This window comes from Neolamprologus brichardi, chromosome 17 (genome assembly GCF_056152115.1).
Source record: "Neolamprologus brichardi isolate AB-2024 chromosome 17, ASM5615211v1, whole genome shotgun sequence".
Lineage (NCBI taxonomy): Eukaryota > Metazoa > Chordata > Actinopteri > Cichliformes > Cichlidae > Neolamprologus > Neolamprologus brichardi.
The window spans coordinates 1,800,672-1,813,496 of record NC_142120.1 but is presented as its reverse complement, the minus strand read 5'-3'; the positions used below and the strand labels follow the sequence as shown (position 1 = coordinate 1,813,496).

The following is a 12,825-nucleotide window of genomic DNA, read 5'->3' as shown; positions in this document are numbered from 1 at the left end:
ACAAATAAAATGTTCACGTTTCTCCAACGTTGTCTTCCCAGCAGTTTCACTGGATGGACAGGAAGCGTTCACGATGTCTTCTCCGGCGCTGATAATTGGCGTCTGTCTTGTGTCAGTGACGTAAAAGATTTAATGCGACATGACCATCAAACAGTCGCTTTCTAAAACATCAGATATGTATCGGATTCAGAACCACATACGAAAGTGTCCCAGATCAGATTTGTGCTGTTCACACTGTCACACCATGATCAGATATGAGTCGCACAGGGTCAAAAAAATCAGATTTGATGCGTTTTCACCTGCAGTGTGAACGTAGCCTTAGACTGTCACCGTTTTAAAGGAGGATGTTTTTAGTCCCTAATAAGCAACTGGCTTGGAGGACTGATAAGACTGGAATAGATCACTTATCACTCGGGCTTTGGCCCACTGGCTGATATCCAGCTTGGGCCAACACTGTAAATACCGACTCTTGTCCTGTGACTCTGCACACGATCGCAGGAAGATGTAAGACTGAAGCGACAACGGACACAAAGTCTGGTCATGGCTGCACATTGTAACGTTTGTCACCAGAGCAACTATGCACTCGTCACCAACACTACTAAGGTTTGTGTTGCCACGTCCACTCACATAATTCTGTTTGTGTAGCAGTCAAGTGCGAAACGAGTTGGCCTGAGGGGCTCTTATGAGGTCACCGACACAACGTCTTCAGCTGCATTAGCCCATGCAAATCTGCACATGCTCTGTTCAGGCTGCAGGTATCAGTTATTTCCATCACACATCTGTCTTCAGCAGTTCATTTAAACCTGTCATGAGCAGCTGAATGAGTTTTATTGCCTCCAACAACCAGTCACGGCGCACACGAAACTCACGTCTGACCAGAATCGACTTTTGACCTTTTTGACTGTATTGTTTCACCTTTCTACACGTTGGTGTGAAATGTGGTCCTAATTAGTGCACAAATCAGAGACCGAATGAGGAGTCGCCAAGAATGAGGGACGAGCTCATCACTTAGTCCAAGTTTGTGCCAAATTTTGAGAAATTCTCATGTTTTCTGAGAGAAACCCCACCTCCTCCACCCCTGCATGTAAACATGCCTGACACAGTAGTTCCCGGTGATCTCTTCAAACATGTTACACATGAAGTTATTCGTCACGAAAGAAAACGCACCACTCAAAATAACGTATACGTTTATTTCCAATGCAAAAATAACGCGCGGGCGTCTTTTGCACGTTCCAGTTTTGCCGCAGTCACACAAAGATGATTCTTTTAAACGTAAAGCTACACAATCAAATCACTGGAGTTTACATCGAAGCGGTGAAGTCGTCCGACGGCGCGAGGGATCGTGGCCTCGCTCGCCTTTTTTTTAAAGGACATAACTGGAAATGTAAAAAGAACAGAAACGATCACCGACTCGTCGTCTTACTTCAGTTTGGCAAAACAAAACATCACAATGAGCTGCAGGTCGTCGCGCTAACACACCAATAACAAAGTACCTCTCACGCCAGAGCGCCGTTCACAATCATCTCGACACAAAATAATAACTCAAACCACATCTATCACAAAAGCACAGAATAATCAGCAAAGCGGGCGTCAACTGATTCAGTGTAGCTAAATGATCTCAAACGATTAAAGTCACATAAAACTTAACATTTTAATCTCTATTTTTGGCTAAGACCTGCCCGCTGGGTCTTGTCTGCTTACAGTGATAGCAGCGCCTTGATCCCTTTGTAAATATCTTTAACACACACACTTCTCTATACAATCTGTCACCGATGTACAAAACATGAGGTAATAACGTCCGACTGGGATGCGCCCGTCCCGAGGAGCCCGGCTGTGTTTAAGTACATTCGCTTGATTTCTAACGGCAGCTTCTGCAGCGCCGTGTAACGCACTAAAAAGAAACAGTTCAACATTTTCTGCTGAAAAATGGTCGAGGAGGTCGGCGCCGCTCTCGTGGCCGTTTGAGGCTTCAGCTGCCGGCTTTAAGCTCAGAATAGAGACGAGAAAAGAAGATCGTTGGAACCTTCCAGCACCTCGTAAAGGGGCTAAAAAAGCTTGTTGTGCTGTCTGCTGGATTTGGTACCTTTGCACAGAGCGAGCTGAAGCTGCTCAGCTTCAGTCCTGAGTGATTACTTTGATCTATGTTGAACAGGTGTCGTATATACATCTGCAGCCTCCTCTGTGTTGAAGCGCTGCTTGTCTTCACAAATGCTTCGTCTGGCAGCAAAGTCTCTTCAGCACAAAACGTCACACAGCTTGCGTGCGACCTGCACGCCGCGTCCCGGCCACGGCAGCATACAGCAAGTGGTGCTGCTATGGCTTCGTTCAGAGCGCACTCTGGTTTCAAGTCACACTGGGGGTGATGGGGGAGGAGGTAGTGCCGGCACGTGGCCTCGCGGTAAGGAGTTTTACCGGAATGAGGGCGAGAGAGGTCTGCTGCAAACGTTCGAGACGATTAAACTTTCTTTCCCTGAAAGCAGCTTTGGTGTCATATCGGGCAAACTTTGCAGAGCTAACGAGAGGAAAAAGTGACCTCCGCAGCTCTGAGTCATCTCAGTGCGATCTCACGCCGGAGCTGGCTTTACTGTCCCGGAGCGTAGGGCCAGCTGATGGAGCTCCCCGATAGCTGCATGTCTCGGATCAGCGTCTCGATCGGCGTCTTGCCCACCAGCCGCATGAAGAAGAGCTGGGAGATGAGGTTAGCCGGGACGGCGCGCAGCGCCGGGAGGCGCAGCAGCAGGCGGCCGAAGCGCTGAGGCTGGTTGGGGTACTGCAACCTCTCGTACTCCGTCAGGGCGACCTGAGCCTTTTCCTGCAGGGACTCCACGTGAGCCGGGTCTGTCAGACCACAAGCGTCTAAAGGCAGAAAAACAGAGGCCGTATCATCACCTGATGACCAGTGCAAAAAGTTCTGCTTGCTTTTTGTCTGAAAGTGTGAACCGACTTTAAAAATAGACGTTTCTGCTGCAGAGTGTGAAAAATGATAACATTCACTTCTGTGTTACTTGTTTACATTTTCCAAAGCTTTCGACTGGGCCAGATTGGAATCTTTTGGTGGGCCGATCGTGGTCCCTGGACCTTATGTTTGGCACCGCTGTTTTAAAGTCTTCTGTAAACAAACCTCAGAGATCTGAACTTTATTTTGGCCAGTTTGACATTTGTTTGTGTTTATTTATAATTCTTACACTTTACTACGGTGTAACCCAGAGTAAAATCCTGCACTTATTTCCTGCCATTGAACGCATCGCAGGTACATGACTCCAACCACATGACTTTGCTCAGCCAATCAGATGGCATGTGGGTCCTGTCCCGGCTTCCTCCTGTCAGATGCGTAGAGGCAAGCCAGGTGACAGAGCTGTTGCAGGTTTGTATTGGCAAACACTTGCTTTTCCTGTTTTAAAGCATTTCTTGTAACACCCACTAACTTATGCAACTTAGATGCTGATTACTGTGAGCCAGAGCCACAGTGTTGTTGTGCACTGAACAGAACGGAAGTGGTGAGTTTGAACTTTTAATTGACTGTTTTGCTACCAGCTGACGCTAACTGGTTGCTGCCATCCAAACAATTTGATTTTGATTTGACCGATATTTGTTGAATAAAAAACGTTGTGAAGCTATATAGTATGTATATAGCAGTTGAAATGTTTCAGTTAAATTGGTTAAGTATACTGTTTTTTCATTTATTTATAAATTGCGTACACAGGAACAAGAATAACTTAATGTTTTTAGCTTAATTGGCTGACATTTTTGTATTCTTGTGATTTCTTTTTGGCCTTGTTTATTTAATGCAGGCCAGGTGAACCCTTTTCGGGTATGAAAAAGGATGGCGAGCCAATGAGCGGCTAGGAGCAGGACTCATTCTGCAATTGAAGCTTCCACTGGTTGGGTAGGAAGCTATCAAAGATGACGCTCTGTCCCCATTTTCCAAATACACTGATTTCCACACTCATACACACCATTCCCCCCATTTCTGAACAATAGCGCTTGGACATCTCTCATGGACATTCAGATAAAACTCATGGACTTCAGTGTGGATCAGTGTTTTTAATGTTAACATGTGTTATTTATGGGGAACTGGTTTTTTGAGAATCTATATTGCTTGGTATAAGCCAGAAGAATTTGCTTAGTTGCCTTTGTGCACCCCCACTGGGTTTCTGATTAATTGAATAGCTGCAGCAGGAGTGATTATTTAAGTTTTCCTTTTCTTTTCTTGTTATTTTTCTTTGGGGTTTGGTTAAATACACGGTACCTGCAAAAGCATTTTGTGTTGTGTGTATTTATTAAATCTTCTGATTAATAATAACCATAATATTTCACTCAATACCTAGCCTGTATTAATTCATTGGCGTTTCATCAGTGTTACAACTGAGTAACAGGATATCTGTGGTTTGGACTACTTGATGATGTCAGAGGTCAAATCAAAGCGTCTCCCTGAGACGGCGGTGATTTTATTTCTGAGAAACGTGTGACGCCTCCGACGGCTTTGTTTTGGTTCTCTGTGACCAAACCGTGGGCTCAGTTTACAGTAAAGAGATCGCGCCGCAGCGAGTTACTCACATAACCTCGAAAGAAGAAGATCCGACTTACCAGGAGAAAACAGCGCGATGGCTTTGAGGCAGCTGTACTCGGCCGAGTCCACCTGAAGCCTGTTCAGCTTTTCCACCTGGTCCTGGAAAATCCTGACCTGATCCATGAAGGACACGACGCGCTCGGCGGACATGGGAGACGAGTGAAAGCCGGCCGCCGCCAGCAGAGGCGCCATGTGCAGCGGGAGAGCAGACTGAGCCGCGTTAAGGATGAACAGCTCGCTCCAGCTCAGTCTCAGCAGCGCCACCTGTGGAGCGAAAGGGTCACTGTGAGCCACGAGCGTCTGTTGTTCAGTTTGACTGCAAGTCACCGCGCTTTACACCTGACCTGCTCTGAAACCGGGAGCTCCGGGAAGTACGGGATGTTTCTGGCCCACTCGATGGTGCTGAAGAGGAGACGGGCTGCCAGCTCGCAGATGCTGTCGATGCCCATGACGGAGGCGCCGCTCGCAGATGCCTGCATCTGTGCCTGGCCGTACGGCGCCCCGTAGCGGCTCGGGGGATACGGCTCGGCCCGGAGGAGCTGGGAGATGAGCTCGGACACCGGCTGGCCGTTGAAGTAGTCCGCCCCAATGTGACCTGGACCCACACCTGCAATCCCGCCCGCCAGGGAGTTGGGGCTGATACCTGAGTGTGATGGAGGGATGCGACCCCGCTGGACGGCTGCAGAGAGAGAAAACCACTGAAAAGCTTCAGCCCAGAGAGCGAGTGACACGCTGCATGTATGCACCCTTTATGTTCTTGCCCCACAAAGACGCTTCGGTACAGATCAATAAAAATGTGCTTTGATGGTGGTTTGATCAGTTTACAGATGTTTCCGAGGGCAGAACGCCGGCTTCTGAGAAAAACCCGACCCTGAAGTTCTAGCAGCTGAAACACGACACAAACCAGTTCACAGCAGAGCTTCGAGGGGTCGCGAGTTTACAGAGGATACTTTTATTAAATCAGGTGTTTTGGCTCGACAGCGTCCACGAGTACAACATAACTAACATAATCAGCTCGGTCCAAAAATCTGTTCTAGTGAAATCTGACACTCCCGTGGGTCAGGTGGTGCAGCGCGTTATTCAAGACGCCTCCTGTCTGCACGCCAAAATATTGTTTGCCATGATACTCAACCCGCGGTTGCACCTGATTCATCCACTAGAGTGCGTGCAAATGTTAGGAAGCCCTCAGCTATAGCTCGGGAGAGTCAAAGATAAGGCCCGGGGCCCAGAATCGGCCCTGCAAAGGCTCCAAATTTGGCCCACTGGACAGATTTAGGTGAAGCAGGGTCATGCATACGACACCAGAGTTTTCTACTTTACTCCGATAGAATCTGTTTAAAGATCCACGGTGAGAGAAAAAGCACATTTTCTGTGAACGAACAAAGTTTCAGTTTTACTGTTTTGCAGCAACGAGCTAGCAGAACTCCTTCAGAGTCGTGCTGACTGATTTCTTTCATTTCGCACAGCAGCTTCTCTTTATGTAGAAAAACGAATGTTGCACTTTATCTCAGGGATTAAATGTGTAGTTTAATCTTAAACGGCGTGAAGAAGTTTAAAGGCGTCTGTGTGTGGCCCACGATGTAAAGTGAGTTTGACGTCCTCGCTGCAGATGTGACTGAATAACACAGAGTAGCAGCAGAAACGGCTTTAAATGCTCAGGTGAGTAGAAAGGTGCAATACAGCGACACTGCTTTAAGTTACAATTACAACAGTTATCACCTTTTGGTCTCAGTCTGTCACGTGGACGTTACGCTCTCCCAGCTCAGGATTAAATGTTTGCTGGGTATATATTTGCTCACCTGGAGGTCACCTCTTATACGTGAAACATTGACTTCTCAGGTGCAGGAGATCAGCTCTTTACGAGTTATCCATTAGAGCTGTTTGTGTTTTTATTGACACTGTCAGACAAAGGCCATCGTTTGCTCAGTAAGTGACCTCTGCACTTGTTTGGTTTATTAAGTGTCAAATGAAAACAGAGTTAACCTGTTACAACAGCTCAGTTTCTTTGCAGGTGTTTAAAAACAAACAGAAAAAGTCAGCATTGGATAAAAAGTTAGTTATGCTGTCGATCTGTGAGCAGCAGATTAGATTCACAGTACGTGTGACTGCAGCCATCGCCCGTTTTTCAGCACATAACTACTAAAGATTCGCACCGGCACAGGATGAAAGCGCCGGCGTCTGTGCGTCGCCGCCGCTCTGTAACGAGTAAATCAGCAGTGAGAGTGCGATGCTTTTGCTGCTTTTATACATCTGAAATCCTCCGCTCTGCTGGACCAGATTTCCGTTTTAAATTACACCGAATCAAACGTGCTGGTGTCAAAGTCTCGCTGAAGGCAACCTGAACGGCTGCTTCCCTCACTGGGTCAGAGGTGACACGCACATTTCCAGGTAATGTGGAAACAGCGCCTGCGTCACGGCCACGCTCGGCATGGTTCACTAATAACCGCAGGCCAAATGTAACCCCTGGCACGCCGCGCCCGTGCGCGCTATGTATGGCACAGCGTCTGGTGTCCACTGACACAGACCGAAATACAAGTGGGGTAAAGTTACAGCCGAGCACAATTACAGCTGAGGTTTTTGTCAGGTCGACGGCAGCGAGCTGAAATGCTCGCACCCGTCCAAGACAAAGGTAACGAACCGTTTTCAGCATGAAGCAGAGTCGGGCCGTCGGTCGGTGGTTTTCCTCGTGTGACATTTAAGCATTGTTGCTTTCTGCTGTTTCCTGAAGCTCAGCTGCTGCATCTGAGTGACAACAGCTGACAGATACCTGGACGATGTCCCAGTAGGAGCTTCGGAGCTGTTAAGCAGCAGCAACCAGCATCCTCTCTCGGTGCGAATCAGAGTTCCCAGTTTAAATGTAGCTCTGTCATCATCAAGCCCAACAAAGGCGCCGTGTGCCTCCACCTCAGCTATCTACAGCACTAAAAGCAGCTCACACATTAATGCATCGGTAATAATAATGCTGATGCTTTCAAACGGAGCGTTTTCCACTCGCTGCTGATCCTGAAACCTGAATTCCTCGTTGCTGAAGGCAACAGAGCAACAAGTTGTAAACAGCATTCGTGACCTTTCGAGCCGATACGACCGGCTTGTCTGTAAATATTTGTGAAATTTCAGCAGATAAGGAGCCGACGCGAGCGTTTCTGAATACGGGCTCATTGTTACGCGGCTCCGCTCGCTGCAGCGCAGGAGTGCTTCGGTTCTTGTCGTAATCAGACTGTGGACGCAAACATATGGGTGCACCTTTCAGTGGGATCTTCCACCACGACAGCAACACGTTTATTATTATTAACGACCTTTAGCAGGAGTAGGTTTGAACTTTCCATACCTTCTTTGCGCATCCCGACCCGGAAGCACTTCTTCAGACGGCAGTACTGACACTGGTTCCTGTGGTGCTGGTCGATCTGGCACTCTCGGTTTGATCTGCACAAACAAACATTTAAAGATGAAAGCCGGGACTGAACTTAACAAACAAACTTCCTGTATGGGATTGAAATCTCCCTCCCTCCCCCCCAGAGTCGTGATAAGTGAGCTGGAGTGGCTGAAAGCTATCAAAGCTCGTGACCTTTGTAAATCATCAGCTCTACACGCCCTTGCGTTGCCTCTTGCAGCAGGTTGAGGTGTGCAAACATTTCACAGGGAGCTCTTTCAGCCCCAGATGTGACAAACCGACAACACCAAAGAAAAAAAGGACGTTGCACTCAGAGGCAACGCTGCAGGAGAAATAAGTTCACTGGGAGAGGTCTCAGTCACAGAACTGAGTTGCAACATAATGTTCCCGCGGTGAAGAATAATGGGAATGCTGACCTTCTGAAGCAATCCTCACATGACTGACCTTCAGTGCTTTCATTTCTGTGTTTTTCTCTTTTTTTGGCAGTTTGTGAGGCTGGATCGCAAACTTCAGGAGTGAGAAATGGACTAATCTGCTGAATGACTGTATAACAGCTTATAAGAAAGTCATACACTAATGTAATCAGATTACAGAGTGTGCACGGTGTCTTTAGAGATATAAGGGCATATATTGCTGCAGCTGTGCAGACAGATGCTGCAAAGTCTAACAGAGACTTCGTTTGTTTTTAACTGTATTAAAGAGGTTAATAAATCTTCTCCACGTGCAGAGCGACGCGTGCTCTCCGTACCTGCAGGAGTAGCTGAGGTTCCTCCTGATGCTCCTCTTGAAGAAGCTCTTGCAGCCCTCGCAGGTGAACACGCCATAGTGCTTCCCGCTGGACTTGTCCCCGCACACCACGCAGTCCACCACGCAGGCCTTGTCGTCGTCGCCGACGTCCACGTCGCTGCTCCCGGCCCGGGGCGACCCCTCCTCGTCCTCCCCCCTCCTCAGGTAAGCCTTTTCCCCGAGTCCGTTAGCGCCCCCGTTGGGATTACCCCATCCTCCGCTCACCATGGCCATGTTCTCTGAGACGTGCAGCCCTGCGAGTGGATCATACACACAGACCTGCTCCGTCCCACCGCCTTCCAACAGGCTCGCGGAGTCTAAAGCGCCGATTCCGCCCCCGACGGCAGCGATCCGAGGAGATTCAAAGTCACGGGGGGAAATTCCGCCTCTTGACCTTTCTCGTCTTTGCCTCGAGCCGACCTGTGGGTCTTTCCACGTTGTGTCCTCCCTCTCTTCTTTAATCCCCGGCTCTCTGTCCTGACCTCTGATCACGCTGGCTTCCCGAGGTCCGACAAAACTTCAGACGCGCACACACGAACACGGCGTGCGGTTCAGAGTTCAGGCAGCGAAAAGGGTGCAGCCTCGCTCTTTTCACAGGAAACAATAAATTACACTTTGACTCCCTCCCTCTCACTTTCTTTCTCCGTCTTCCCCCTTTGAAAGAAAAACTCTCACCTATCCCTAAGCATAGTATGTCTGTGTGTGGGTGTTCAGCGCACGACTTTCTCTGGGAAGGACGAGCAGGCGGGAGGAGAGTCGCACACAGCCCTCCTTCATGCAGGGTTAAACTGCCCTGCCCTCTGCTCTGACTTATAAACTCGTCCAACCAGTTCCTGTCGCGCTGAGGTTTTTATCTGTTCATCAGCTCCAGCCTAGACTCACTCTTGACTTGTCGAGGCTGATAGTGATGGAGAGGAGGAAACGATTTGCCCCGAAAAATAAGCCGAGGAGTTTGGGAAACTCTGACGAATTGACTGCCTGTTAATCTAAAAGTATATTTAAGGCTACCTGCACTCGAGTCCAGGCTTGATGTGAAAATAAGTAAAGAATTAGTTATTTTTACTCTCAGGAGCAGCAAAGTTCACCTCCTGTTTCTGTCGTCCGGGTGAAGTAGAGTTTCTCTCGTGATCTCTTTCAACTGGAAAGTCAGCGGGGGATCAGATGTCACAGAAGGAAAAAAAAGCAACAACAAGCTGAAACAAAAGCAGAGTTGAGAAATCTCTTCAGTCGCAGCTGCGTCTCCTCTTTACAAAGTGCTGCCTCTCTCGTCCTCCTCTTGTTTTGTCAGTACTTGTCCATCCAGCAGTAACAACCAGAGGCCAGAACTTCTCGCTGCATTCCCTGTCGGCGAGTCACGGTGTACTGTTGCACTCTTTGCTACGCCGCCTGTCCTTTTTCCCCCCTTTCTGCCTTTCCTTCTCTCTGCTGGCCCCAGCAGGAATAAATTAGGCAAACAACAGGCGCAGGAAAAAACACGGTCAGCGAAAGCCCGACGCCGCTGCTGCTGCGGCGGTGGAGAGCAGCCCGGAGATGGCCTCGTCTCTCTCTGAATCCCCGCTCTGTGTGTCTGCCTCCCTCCTTCAGGGAGAGTGAGCGTGTGTCTGTGTGCTGAGGGATTTGACACTGCTATTCAAGCCCTGCTGTTGCCATGGCGCTGCTCGCCTTATAAGGGCAGCGGAGTCAAAGAGCACCGAGTGGGCTGCAGCCACACACAAACACATGTACACAGAAAGAATGCCTGACTGGCTGCCGGTTTCTGCCCTGACCCCGGGCCCGCCTGGGAGCAACGGGGTGGTAGGGGCGGCGGCGGTGGCGGTGGGGGGAGTTAACCTCTATGCTGAAAGAGAACGAAGACGAGGGGGGGCTCAACGAGCGCACGGCATTCACACTCGTGCTCTCCACGCCGCTCTAATCCCAAAGACTTCCTCCGACTTTGTTGACCCAATAATAACAGGGAGCGCCTGTTGTTGTTGAGCAACTTGTCAAAAGGTTATATGATACGCCGCCGGCTCCTTTTCACACCTGCCGCGCACACTCATAGGCCTGCGCGAGGCGCGGCCCGCAATCGGTGGCGCGACCTTTCTTTTCCACATCAAGACGGAGGATTTAGTTTATTTGGATGAGCAAGAGGATGATGTGATTTTATGCAGACATGTTGGTCAGGAAGATGATCGGTGTAGGGACAGGAAGTGATGTGGGAAATAAGGAAGTGGGGCCATGCAGTCAGTAAACACGTGTTTTAGTTGTCTAACCTTAATCTTACATACATATTTGTCCTAAAGGGATTCGCTGGTCGCCCATCTCTTGAACACACTCCAGTCTGGTCATGAACATAAATAATCTCTGCCTTCATTCGTTTTTGCTTCGGTCATTTTGATTTAAACTCTTCCTCTCTGAAATAACTGGTCTCTAGTCGCACTGCCTTTATCAACCAAGCTCCTGAAGACCATCGTTATACCGACGGCACTGTATGCAGCGGAGACTTGGAAATCAACTGCAAAGATCAACCGCCATCTTGACGTCTTCCAACAACGTTGTCTTCGACGGCTGCTCAAGATCACATATCGGGATCGCGTTACCAATGAAGAAGTATATCGCCGTGCGGGAGTAGAGCCACTCCATGTCCAAGTCACCAAGCGTCGGTTCAGATTTGCCGGTCACATCCTTCGGCTACCGGACCCGAGACCTGCCCGTGTCGCGGTTCTGTGGAACCCGAAGAATGGAAAGAGACGGCGAGGAAGACCTAAAATAACATGGAGGACTCTCCTTGAAGATTTACGTTCAGTCGAACTGTCATGGGATGAAGCAACAACTGCCGCGATAGACCGAGTTTGATGGCGTTCTCTTGTCACCCGATGCGCCGATCGGCGCGGGAGGATCTAAGTCTAAGTAAGTCTGGTCGCCACACTGCTGCCGCTGTATTGCCAAAAGTATTCAGTCGCCCATCCTAATCACCGGATTCAGGTGTTCCAGTCACTTCCATGACCACAGGTGTATGAAATCATTCACCTGGGCTTGCAGACTGCTTCTACAAACATTTGAGAAAGAACGGGTCGCTCTCAGGAGCTCAGTGATAGGATGCCACCAATTTCCTCACTACTAAATAATTCCACCGTCAGCTGTTAGAGGTACCATAACAAAGCAGAAACAACTGGGAATGACAGCAACTCAGCCACAAAGCGCTAGGATGTAAAGTCACAGAGCGGGTAGAGCGCATGCTGAGGCAGGCGGTGTGCCGAGGTCGCCAACTTTCTGCAGAGTCGGTCGCTACAGGCCTCCGAGCTTCATGTGGCCTTCAGATCAGCTCGAGAAGCGTGTTCAGATGGGTTTACGTGGCCGAGCAGCAGCTTCCAAGCCTTGAAAAGCATGCTGGACTCTAGAGCAGCACACACGTGTTCTCTGACGTAACAAATCACAATTCGCCAACTGACAATCCGATGGACAAGTTTGGCGGTTACCAGGGGAACGGTAAGCCTCTGACTGCATTGTGCCAACTATAAAGTTTAGTGGTGTGGGGTTGGGCTCGGCTCCTTAGTTCCAGCGAAAGGAACCCTTAATGCTTCAGCCTACCATGATATTTTGAACAATTTGATGTTCCCAACTTTGTGGGATCAGCTTGGGGACGGTCCTGTTCCAACATGACTGTGCACCAGGGCACAAAGCCAGGTCTGCAAAGACATGGATGAGCGAGAACTTGACTGGCCTGCACAGAGTCCTAATCTTAACCCAACAGAACATCTGGAAGAACGGCCAAAACTTCCCATAAACTTGTGGAAAGCATTCCCACGAGAGCTGAAGCTGATATATCTGCAAAGGGTGGGTCACCATCGTATTAAACCCTGTGGATTAAGACCAGGACGTCACTCACAGTCACATGCGTGTGGAGGCAGATGAGCAAATACAGCGCACTTTTACCTCATTCTTAACCACAGCGCAGGTTACTGGCACAACTGGTCAGCACAGTTAAGGCCATCAGTTTAATTTCACTGCAGAAAAAAAGCTTATTAAACGTTTTTTAATGATTCAGGTGACTTAGGAATCTACACTTTCCTTTACTTGCTGATAAGGCTCTTCAAAC

The 12,825-nt window shown here is 48.9% G+C and overlaps 1 protein-coding gene across 1 annotated transcript; it reads right to left on the bottom strand.

Moving 5' to 3' along the window:
* Positions 1-1,170: 1,170 nt before the first annotated feature.
* Positions 1,171-10,390, bottom strand: nr2f6b (nuclear receptor subfamily 2, group F, member 6b). The gene is made up of 5 exons (XM_087830917.1): positions 8,710-10,390; positions 7,899-7,993; positions 4,915-5,249; positions 4,588-4,834; positions 1,171-2,856 (listed from the first exon to the last, which is right to left on the bottom strand). Exons 1-5 carry the CDS (start codon positions 8,979-8,981, stop codon positions 2,582-2,584), a joined length of 1,224 nt encoding a protein of 407 aa, XP_087687043.1. The 5' UTR covers positions 8,982-10,390; the 3' UTR covers positions 1,171-2,581.
* Between the last annotated feature and the right edge of the window lie 2,435 nt (positions 10,391-12,825).

What these genes read in the sequence shown, in the direction of transcription:
- nr2f6b (XM_087830917.1), bottom strand. Translation starts at nt 8,981, where the DNA reads ATGGCCATGGTGAGCGGAGGATGGGGTAATCCCAACGGGGGCGCTAAC. An exon ending in AACCTCAGCTACTCCTGCAG is followed by an intron (nt 7,994 to 8,709) that starts GTACGGAGAGCA and finishes TTGTTTGTGCAG; the next exon opens with ATCAAACCGAGAGTGCCAGA. An exon ending in GGTCGGGATGCGCAAAGAAG is followed by an intron (nt 5,250 to 7,898) that starts GTATGGAAAGTT and finishes CTCTCTCTGCAG; the next exon opens with CCGTCCAGCGGGGTCGCATC.